At 40.4% G+C, this 11,445-nt stretch overlaps 1 protein-coding gene across 2 annotated transcripts; it reads right to left on the bottom strand.

Annotated features, from left to right (window-relative positions):
- Nucleotides 1-891: 891 nt before the first annotated feature.
- LOC113537746 (DNA replication fork stabilization factor DONSON) lies at nucleotides 892-11,348 on the bottom strand. Of its 2 annotated transcripts, none has more exons than XM_034300298.2 (10): nucleotides 10,828-11,348; nucleotides 10,217-10,303; nucleotides 9,728-9,931; nucleotides 7,741-7,919; nucleotides 5,989-6,167; nucleotides 5,360-5,474; nucleotides 5,111-5,242; nucleotides 2,416-2,614; nucleotides 2,058-2,273; nucleotides 892-1,310 (listed from the first exon to the last, which is right to left on the bottom strand). In XM_034300298.2, exons 1-10 carry the CDS (start codon nucleotides 11,221-11,223, stop codon nucleotides 1,173-1,175), a joined length of 1,845 nt encoding a protein of 614 aa, XP_034156189.2. In that variant the 5' UTR covers nucleotides 11,224-11,348; the 3' UTR covers nucleotides 892-1,172. The 2 variants fall into 2 exon arrangements, with proteins under 2 accessions (XP_034156189.2, XP_034156190.2); XM_034300299.2 differs by having other exon boundaries at nucleotides 10,861-11,348.
- Nucleotides 11,349-11,445: the final 97 nt, after the last annotated feature.

Raw genomic sequence — 11,445 nt, 5'->3', positions numbered from 1 at the left:
TCTACGTTGTAGTGCAAGTGTAATGTGCTTGGGCTGAATGCGTACACCTGAAGAGAAGAGCAAGGCATTTAATACCTGCCTAACATTCTGATTCATTCGAACTGTGATGTGAGAAATGTTCAGAAATATACAGCACTAATCTTCAGATAATGGTAGGAACTCTGAATGAGGAATGTGAATACAGAGTTGCATCTCATTGGCTGTAAGAACAGCATGAATTTGTGTGTATATGGCTTCTACATGTAGGATGGCTTGTATGTAAATGATGTAAATTACTGTGCAGTTGGTGCGTTTTGGATGGCTGGAAAGTCTTAGCATGAACAGCTTCACTAACATGCTGAAGGTTTATCCAGGGTAGTGCACTACCACCTCACAGGCTGTGGGGAGCCTCAAAGGTTAAATACTGAACATAAACATTATTTAGCTCGGGGTTACTGATCAGAAGGTCAGGGGTTCAAGCACCACCAAGCTGCCACTGTTGGGCCCTTGAGCAGGGCCCTGAACCCTACCTGCACCGGGGTGCAGTATCATGGCTGACACTGACCTCTGATACGCAAAGAAAAGAATTATACTATACTGTAATGTGTATGTGCTGAATAAAGGCAGCTTCTGCTTAAACTCCATGGAAACCATACTGAAACTATACACACTGCTGTCTACTTACGTCTCTTTGTCTCTATTGTATATAAACCCCAATCCCACTTCCCACAGCTACACGGGAACATAAGCAGCCTTGTGTGAGTGAAGGGTTTCGCACCTTAACACTCAAGGTCTAAAGATGCTAATAAAAAGCAGCAAGCTTGTTATTCTTTATATCTGACTTATTACTGCATGATTGATTACTCTGCTTACATTAACATTACATTATATTTAACGAAACCATGTAGTCCATGACACTTAAAACACAGTTCATTTAATATACAATACACACAATTCCACACACAAGATTAAAATGAAATGCCCACCTCTTCATTATGTAAAGCTACATTTTCATCCACACATTCACCCGTAATGAAACACCAACACACTCAGTCATATGTTAACAACTTAAACTACTGCCAGCTAAATGAACTAAAACAAAAACACATCAGGTTAAACGATTAACCTTTTGAATTATTAAGAGGCAGTGTTTGACTTATTGTGGAGTCACATTGCACAGGTTCAGGAGGTCATCAGGACCTCCAGCTGTACGAGTAGTCCCTCATGTCGAGGTGTCTGAGCGCACTCTTGCCCAGCGTCGCCTGTTCCATCAGCTGCTGCACTGTGTGCTGCTGCAGCCCACACCGGCTCAACTCCTCCAACACGTTACTCTGTGCAAAAAATGACAGTGATGAGGGATAATCATAATTAACATTTCCAGACAACACTGATCTGCTTCGTGACTGAGACTTCAGAATATTTTGAAAAGATTTTCAACCATAAAACTGCTTATCAGTCAATTGTCCAATTACTTTTGAGCCTGTGAAGATGGAGAGACTTCAATTGAATCTTGATTGCTTCATTTTAAATCCATTGTGGTGGTGAACAGAGGCAGAAATTGTGTCATTTATATATTAAAGGAAACAAAAAGATAAAATCCCCTAATTATTGTTTTTCTTAGATATTTCTGAGATTTCCATGAAATCACGTAGTGGTCCGAGGGTGAGCAGTGAGCAGTTCTGCAGTCTGCGTCTCTGCACGGAGAAAGAAGCTGCTGTGATTTAGAGTCCAGAAAGAGCGGGATGTTAAACTTACATATTTGGGGAGTTGCAGTCAAATGCAAAAGGGATGAGAATCACTTTGGAAGGAACAATTAACAGGCAGACTGCAACAGATACAAATGTATTTTAATCTGTATTCTGAAAAAGTCAGCAGTGAGGTAACTCTCCGATCATACACCAGTCAAATTGTGACTCTATAATAGCCATAATTTCCACTGGTATGTTTGGTGGCTGAAGTTTCCTTCTTTAGTTTTGCAATGGAGTAGAAGACTGACTAATATTAAACAGTCAAAGTTTGTTTTCTGGCAACGAAATGTACAGACAAAATGAACACATTATTACTCGAGAGTAACGTACCTGTCTGTCAGATTCGGATGGCTTGGTGACTGGTACATTTAGAACAGCGCTAGGCTCGTGTGTGTAGAGTGCCATGGAGAAGCCTCCTTTCTGGGCTGGTCTCAAGAGCTGTGTTAGTGTGTGTAGTGCATGGGGCATTATGGGGCCAGTGACCTCCAGACTGCACACATCCTGATAGCCTGTCCTCACTTGGGTCTTCACATTTACACTTCGTGCCTGGAGTGACACAGCAAATATTCACACTTTTTGTGAACACAGTTTTGTGGTGAGTATGATTATAATTTTTTGTAACTGCTGTAAATGGTTAAAATAACTGTTAAAAGACAATATAATGGTGTAGTTGACTGTGGCTCCTCACCTTCAGTGTGTGCAGTGTAGCTCCTCTGAACGCTGTTGGGGCCAGCAGTGTTGGGGGTAACCCTGCCTGAGGACCAGCCGCAGCCACCAGGCTCTTACAGTTGATGAGGAAGTTGATTAAGGTGAATGTGTTTGAGCCCTCCACCAGAACTACTGATTCAGGCCTGTGGTCCAGTCGTACCTCGTTGTGCTCTTTACGCCTAGCAAAAGTGATACACACTGTTATTCTAATAACACTGGACTTGCTGGAAAAAGAGGATGGAGGCATGTGGCCAGTCAGGACAATTAAATGTTTTTTCTATTTTTGAGGATGTGTGTGCATATTTTCACTCATTGGGTCTGATTTATCAAGCTGGATAAGAATGTATTTATTTGTAAATCTGTGGTAAGAAAGTTTACCAAAGAAATTTGCTATTCATGAAAATCCAATAAATTCGGAAAAACATTTGGATTCTATTCATGCTCCTGAGTGTTTTGTAAATTTATGCACAAGAAGACTAACTAAAGTAACCTTGAATATAATTTGCATGGATTAATGCACCTTGTCAAGTTTAAATTGCATATTTTTATTACATTTACAGCATTTAGCAGATTTAGTGAAGTGAGCCTAAATAACTTCCACGTCAGTTTTTCAGCCTTTACCCTCATTATGCATTTCATGCTCCCAGCTGTCTGTGCACTTTAACTTTTATGGATTTTTGTGGGCATCACTAAATGCAACTGAACTAAGAAAATCAGCTTTTCTGAAACTTTTGTAAATCCAGCATAAAGTTTTAGTTCAGTTTGGCTTACATTTTTACTTTTACTCAAAGATTGATAAATGAGGCCCATTGTGTTAGATGCACTCTGATTTTAGCAGTTACCAGAATATTCAACCAGTCATGTAAAGTTTAAATAAGATCTTATATCTTACACACACACACACACACACACACACACGCCAATCAGCCGTAACATTAAAACCCCCTGCTTAATATTGTGTAGGTCCCCCTTGTGCCTTGCGAAGCATGGATTCCACAAGACCTCTGAAGGTGTGCTGTGGTCTCTGATACCAAGATGTTAGCAGCAGATCCTTTAAGTCATGTAAGTTGCCAGGTGGGGCCTCCATAAATCAGATTTGTTTGTCCAGCACATCCCACAGACGCTCAATCAGATTGAGATCTGGGAAATCTGGAGGCCAAGTTAACACCTAGAACACTTTGTCATGTTCCTCAAACCATTCCTGAACAATTTTTGCAGTGTGGCAGGGCGCATTATCCAGCTGAAAGAGGCCACTGCCATTATGGAATACTGTTGCCATGAAGGGGTGTATTTGGTCATTTAGTCTGCAGCAATATTTAGGTAGGTGGTACGTGTCAAAGTAACATCCACATGAATTCCAGGACCCAAGGTTTCACAGCAGAACATTGCCCACAGCATCACAGTGCCCCCTCCGACTTGCCTTCTTCCCATAGCGCATCCTGGTGATCTCTTCCCCAGGTAAGCGACGCACACGCACCCGGCCGTCCACATGATGTAAAAGAAAAGGTGGTTCATCAGACCAGGCCACCTTCTTCCATTGCTCCATGGTCCAGTTCTGATGCTCATGTGCTCATTGTAGGCGCTTTTGGTGGTGGACAGGGGTCAGCATGGGCACTCTGACTGGTCTGCAGCTACACAGCCCCATACGCAGCAAGCTGTGATGAACTGGGTTTTCTGACACCTTTCTGTCTTAGCTTTCTATCTTTCTATCACTAACTTTTTCAGCAATTTGTGCTACAGTAGCTCTTCTGTGGGATCGGACTAGACAGGCTAGCCTTCACTCCCCATGTGCATCAGTGAGCCTTGGGCACCCATGGACCTGTTGCCGGTTCACCGGTTGTCTTTCATTGGACCACTTTTGGTAGGTAATAACTACTGAATACCAAGAACACCCCACAAGACCAGCCGTTTTAGCCCTTGTCAAAGTCGCTCAGATCCTTACGCTTGCCCATTTTTCCTGCTTCCAACACATCAACTTCGAGAACTGACTGTTCACTTGCTGCATAATATATCGCACCCCTTGACATTGTAATGAGATAATCAACATTATTCACTTCACCTATCAGTGGTTTTAATGCTATGGCTGATCGGTGTATAATTTATACTTAGAATTTATTTGCATTTACTATATTTATAACTTGTAAATTGGATTAAAACCTTTATTGGATTTTGGAAATCTGATAAACATTTGGGCTTTATCCCAATGACTAGGTTATTCAACAAATATTTATGTTTAATCTGCGCATTTGCACAAATATGAATAGAGAAGAGTTGCCCTGGAAGAAGCAAGTAAGTAGATTGTACAGAAAAATATACAACATGCCAATTTAAAGTTGAAAGAGGGGGGGAAAAATTAATGTTTGTGACATCCATCCTCTTTGGTGGATTCACTGGCAGGTATTAGAATAGGCAGATGCAAGGGACCCCTAATCCCTAACCCTATGTAGTATGCACTACATTTTTGTACTGGTCTCCCAATGTGCATATTGAGTAGTGATGTTTTGTGTGCACAAATTCTGGCTGTGGTAAGTCTGACACAATGTTAGCAATTAGCAAAATAGAGCTATGTAGACCTGACAAACAGAAAGGCCTACTGTTTTTTCGACAGCAAAAAAAAAAAAAAAAAAAAAAAAACAAACAAAAAAAAAACCCCAACACAAAAAGGCTTAACGTACAGCTTGACTGAGATGGCATCAGGCTTCTTGATCTTGTCTTGCACCCCCATCTCTTTCAGCCAGGAGAAACATTCATCATCATCATCCTCATCCTCCTCCTGCTCCTCTTCCTTATCACTACACTCTGATGTCCTGAAACAAAAAGGGGGTGACTTTAGTACTAAAGTAGCTAAACCCACACTGGGGCTTTTTTTTTTTTTTTTTTTTTTTAAAAAGCAATTAAAAAAAGCACTGCAGCTCAATACTCACAAGGCACTGCTTTGTTCATCTCCATCAGTCAGCTGAGAGTTGTCATTTAGATTAGAGGAGCTGTTCTCTTTGCTCTTCCTTTTCTCTTCCACTAGAGGGAGTGAGAACTCTATCCCTACAGAGAAACACAACATCCACACAATACATGCATCAAATGCAGATGTAAAAGTAGGACTGAGTAATTCTCAAAATTATCAAACTGATTTACTTTAATCTCGTCAAACCTTTTTAACATATAGAAATTATTTTGTCTAGGAATCACTGAGTAAATATGTTTAGTCATAAAGAACCTGCTAGGGGATACTGCCTCCTTCTACAGCATTTCATTGTCTCTGTACTCGTACTCTGACAACGACAAAGTTGAACCTAAATAAGGGACTGTTTCAAAGTTTTTATGAAGCTGGAAATTCATTCATAAAGTAGGTGCAAAATCCATTCTCTGACATGACCTGGACTATCATCACAGTTTCAGTCTCAGTTCAGTTAAAGTAAGCTTGTACACAGTTTGTACAGAGGAGCTCAGCTTTTCTTGATCTGGTTGTCTATGTGCTTGAGTGCATTTACTCTGAATCTTACATACAACATTTATGGGACAACAATGGGATTTTTTTTTTTTTTTTTTTTTTTACCATCAGCTTTCATGGCTTCACGCAGGCCCCTGGTGGTTGGGGAAAGCAGTGCAGTGATGCCTTTAGCTCCACTCAGTCCTGCTGCTCTGAACAGCACAGTGAACTGGTAGGAACAAAGGTAAAAGTATGGACAGAGTTTGGCCTTTAGGAGACTGTACAGAGAAGTCAGGCTCACCGACCTGTAAAATGGAAGAAAGGACACATTAATCCCAACAACTAAATAGAGAAGAGGAATTACACAAATATATAACAATGACAGATTAATATCAAACAGGACTCAGAAGGCTTCCAAAGTACAACTGATATAAAACTTCTACACTCCTCTGTTAAAATGGCAGGTTTTTGTGATGTAAAAAAATGAAACCAAGATAAATCACGTCAAAACTTTTTCCACTCTCAATGTGAAATTACAACATATAAAAATTTAGTGAAAAACAATCAGAAATATTTTAGGGAAAAATAGAAAAATAAAAAGTTAATAAACTGGTTGCATAAGTGTGCACACCCTTTTATAATTGGGGCGTGGCTGTGTTCAGAAAGTGTTCATGTTCAAAAGTAATTATCATACAGTTGCCCGTGAAATTATTCTGATTAACCCCTATTAAAGATCAGCTGTTTCTGTAGGATTTTCTCCACAGCATCTTGGTTTCTTCCGACTGCTGAAGCCATGGTCCAGAAAGAGCTGACAAAGCATGTACGGTATCGCACTTCGTGAAAGTTATCAATCGAGGAGAGGGGTCGATTGATGAATTTCCAAAACATTAGATGTACCATGGAACACCGTGAAGGCCATCATCAACAAATAGAGAAAATGGAGCACCACAGTGACATTACTAATAGCAGAAGGTCCGTCCAAAATTTGTAAAAGGACGCAACAAAAACTTAACAGGGAGGCTGCCAAGAGACCTACAACAACATTAAAGGAGCTGCAGGAATATCTGACAAGTACTGATTACTCTCCGCAAGTGACAACAATCTCTCGTTTTCTTCACATGTCTGGGTTATGGGGTAGGGTGGCTAGACAGAAGCCCTTTCTTACAAAAAACATCCAAACTCAACTAAATCACCTTAAACCATGTGGCAAAATGTGTTATGGTCTGATAAGGTATAATAATTCCATAATTCCAAATGGTATGTTTGCAAAAAAAAAAAAGCACCAAAAGAACACCATACTCACGGTGAAGCATGGTGGTGGCAGCATCATGCTTTAGGGCTGCTTTTCTTCAGCCAGAACTGGGGCTTTTATAAAGGTGGAGGGAATCATGAATAGCTACAAATACCAGTCGATTTTAGTGCAAAACATTCATCTGTTTGCTAGTTATCTGAAGATGAAAAGGAATATCACCTTTCAGCATGACAATGACCCAAAGCATACATCCAAATCAACAAAGGAATGGCTTAACCAAAAGAAGATCAATGTTTTTGAATTACCTAGCCAGAGCCCAGACCTGAATCCAACTAAAAATCTGTGGGATGACCTGAAGCGGGCTTTTTTTAAAAAAATTTTCCTATTTTTCACTAAAATGTTTCTGATTGTTTTTCACTTAATTTTTATACTTTGTAATTTCACATTGGGTGGAAAAAGTTCTGACATGATTTATATTGGTTTAATTTTTTTTTTTTTTTACATCACAAAAATCCGCCATTTTAACAGGGGTGTGTAGACCTTTTTTACATCCATTGTATTTGTCTGACAAACAAGACAAGTTTAGCATGTACAGCCACATACATAGTGTTATCTCCCTCACTCACCATTCACTCATCAGGCTCTGCTGTAAGGCGGCATCCTGTGCCCATGGCGTACTCTTGCCAGAGAAACTGCGCTTGGCTCCGATCCTGGGGAACAGAGAGAGCCACGGCAGAGAAGGATGCTGCCAGTACTGCAGACACTGCTGGAAACCACAGCGGAGCTCTGCACAGCTGCGAGGGTCCTGAAAAAATTATCACAAAGAGTATGAGTTAATGTATGTCAATATCTGCACCATCTTCCAAACAGCACACCAAAGCAAGCATCAGCAACCGTGATCACAGTGTTAAGTTATATAAAATGCAATCTTTTCATTACTAAAATGCTGTACAGGTTACAGCTCCTCGAAACTACCCATATCAAGATTGTCAGCTTTAACGAGATCCAGCAGTACCTCTGCTCACATCAGGACCTGAAAACGTAACTCTTACTACATTTATTCTTTAAATAACCACCTAAATTTTTAACATTTAATTTCAATTTTTATCTATAGTTGAGATTAAACATTTCAGTGAGAAGATGAGGCCTGCCAAACATGTAATTAATAGTATCCTATATTATCCTGCATGTAATGTGAGATCACATAGCTTTACATGTGAGCTTTGCATGTTGAGCGTTCTTTCTGACTTTTTAACACACAGAATTTTTTTTTTTCTGAAATATGACCAGAGTTTACTGACAGACTGGTTTGGGCTATGTCTTGCTGTTAAAAATAGCAGCACGCGTTGACAAGAACATAAAACAGCAAAAGTTATCCCTGTCCACATTTGACCATATGTAGGTATGTGTATTTAAAATCATCACTCATTAATTCCACCAACAAGGAATGTCCCATATGTCCCATTCACTGACTGCTCTGAAAATGCTGAAGCAACCCATATGTTCATGGTCCTGCAGTCCAGTGTTAAACAAAACTGCAGACCAGATGAGGCATAGAGAATAACATTAAACACTTAGCTAGACATTTGTGTACACAAAATCTCAAACTCTACATACTCGCTCCCTTTTATTTTTCAGCATACACAGCCTGGATTACTTCTGTGTGTCGCATCAGGTCATTACATTAGTTGTTTAATAACTTAAACGGAAATGAAGAACAAATTCTTTATTTAAAAATAAATAATCAGATGTCATAAAAACAGACAACACGGTGTTGATTTAAGAATAACATCCTAACAACGTAAATCATCATGAAATCAATAAATATGTTCAATAATTATAGAATATATATTACATACAGTAGTAGGCCTATAAGTAATATTAGCAAATAACATTAATATCCAGTAGGTAGTTTAATGTTAACATGTCCTGGGCAAGCCACAGCTGAAGAGGAATAATGCACAAGGGGACTCATTACCATTAACTGATGTTAACTATATATTTATCTAATGTTCTCAAAGGCAAACATATACTGATAGATTTTATTACACATTAATGAACTAAAAACATTCTCTATTTACAGCGACAGAAAGTGAGAGAGACGAGACCAGACCACCGGCTGAAAGATTACTAATGTGAGATGGGGAAAGGGGTCAGATCTATGTAACTGTCAGTCATTATACATTCATATGTCGATTGGATCATCTGACGTTTTTATTAGGGGGAAAAAATACGACATGTATTTTTTGAGTGCTAATTCATAGCAGCATACTAAATAGTTAAAATGTGGTGTTCCTACACTAAATGTGAAAACGTTGGCACGCAAACATTATTTAGGATGCTTAGATATCATCATGTTAGAGATTATATCATGTTTTCAGGGTTTTAATATATCAAACACACCATAACACTTTTATTCATACTCGTATGTATCTAATGCATATAAATTAGCTACATATGAGTAAATTGGGGCGTGTTGTATGAATATGACAGGTACGTAAAGGATAAGCGTGTGGGAGCTTGTTTCTACACAGCTGAAGCTGATTCATCGTGCTTATTATGGTGGCTGTTTCATGAATCAGATAGAGATCTGTTCCAGTGTATAAATATTACCTGGATATTCTGCGGTAGAGGAGTGTATTCTGCCCTGCAGTGCAAGCTCAGGCCCTGGGCTTCCTCTTGAGCTTTCAGATGCTCGGCCCAGGAGAAAGACTGTGGAGAGGTGACGAGCACGCGGGTCTTCAGGCTCCAGTCTGCTGGATATTCTCTACACACCTCCGGACGGGACTCACTGCAAAGATCAGGAGCTCCTGGACTCTAATTATAGAGAACAAAGGCCAGATCTATTATATCCAAAAAAGGATCCATTAAAGTAAATGCTCAAAAAACTTTTGAGCACAGTGATGTGAGGAGAGGAGGAAAGCCCTAGAGCCAGACTGTTATGGTCCAGTTGAACTGTATGATTGCTGTGATCTCTTCTGCACAAACAGAGTCACCATTAAAACACACCAAACAGAATAAACACTGCAAACACTCACAAAGGCTTCTGATACACTCAATCACATAAATGATATTTCAGAAGAATGAGCAAGTTTCACACACCTTCAGGATAGGGGTGGATTTTTCTGCCTCAAATACAACCTCTTCAAATAAGGACTGATCTTCAGAAAAACAAACTGGTTCCTCTGGCTGTGAGAAAAACACAATAATGCAGAGTACTGAATTACCACCAACAGAAGACACAGCGGAGGAGTTAAAGCTATTGAACTCTTATTACTATCATTACCACATTAAGTGTATTAGAGAGGAACAGATTTACTGTCAGTAAACTGAATATCTCCAAATTTTCCAAACATTTTCTGAAAACCTGCATTTATTTCAGCTGTGAAACCTGAACCTGCTCCACAACAGCAACACAAAACTGCAGCTTTTACTTTAAGGTGAAGAAATAAGATACACGCAGGCCTTTATACTGCTAACTGTTCATTATAAATAATGAAATATTTAAAAACACATTCAGAAAAATGTCTCCATGAAACTTTCCACAACTTCACTGAGCTATAAAACAATTAGCACCCAGTGTGCTGTTAGCTGTTAGCTGCACTGTTAGCATCAGTGCTATGAGCTAGCGCGCTTTCTGACCTGAGTCACCTTTACTAACCAAATACTAGCCCAAATCACACTCTTATTTATTTGTTTGTTTGTTTATTTACGCGTTGTGCAGGTGATTTGTATCCACACTGAACTCGGGCGTTAGTTGCTCTTCTGTCGCTGCTGAACAGGTTTTCTCTCAGGAAGCTGTTAGCATTCGGCTCCTCTCCCTCACACACAGCGCCAGTCCCCCGCTTACACTCCGCCGTGTCTTCTGAACTCTTTCTCTTCTTTGGACTGTTGAACGTGTTTTCGATGTTGGCGAACGGGTTTCTGCGCTTCACTCCGCCGCCCGCTCGCGTGTGAGTGTGGAGCAGCGGTCCGGGGCAGAAAGGCCGGAGCTCGGCTCCCTCTGAGCCGCTGCAGGCTGCAGCCGCGCTCCGGACCCGTTTCCTCCTCATGCGCAGGACATCACACGGCTTCTTAAAGCTCGGGGAGTAATAGCTTTGATCCGTCATCGCTGAGAAACGTTTCAGATAATGTTTAAAGACCGCGGAACAGAGACACCGAGTACACACACAGGCTGCAGATGAAGGCGCGCGACGCCTGTTGTTTTCCCAGTCTGAATTTCGCGCGTGACGTGAACACGTCAAAGTCTCGCCCCCGGTGCTACGCCACTGCGGTTGCGTTCGTTTTGCGCAGACTTCACCCAGTGCTGCGCAGATTCGCTGATACTCTAG

The sequence above is a fragment of the Pangasianodon hypophthalmus genome, chromosome 26, assembly GCF_027358585.1.
Source record: "Pangasianodon hypophthalmus isolate fPanHyp1 chromosome 26, fPanHyp1.pri, whole genome shotgun sequence".
NCBI lineage: Eukaryota > Metazoa > Chordata > Actinopteri > Siluriformes > Pangasiidae > Pangasianodon > Pangasianodon hypophthalmus.
The sequence above is the reverse complement of the archived record's forward strand: the minus strand, read 5'-3'. Positions and strand labels throughout refer to the sequence as shown.

Excerpts from the sequence above, each read along its gene's own strand:
- LOC113537746 (XM_034300298.2), bottom strand. The coding sequence starts at position 11,223 with ATGACGGATCAAAGCTATTACTCCCCGAGCTTTAAGAAGCCGTGTGAT. Across the intron at positions 10,304-10,827 it reads ACAAATCACCTGCACAACGC|CCAGAGGAACCAGTTTGTTT; the intron begins GTAAATAAACAA and ends TTTTTCTCACAG. Across the intron at positions 2,274-2,415 it reads CTACACTGCACACACTGAAG|GCACGAAGTGTAAATGTGAA; the intron begins GTGAGGAGCCAC and ends GTGTCACTCCAG.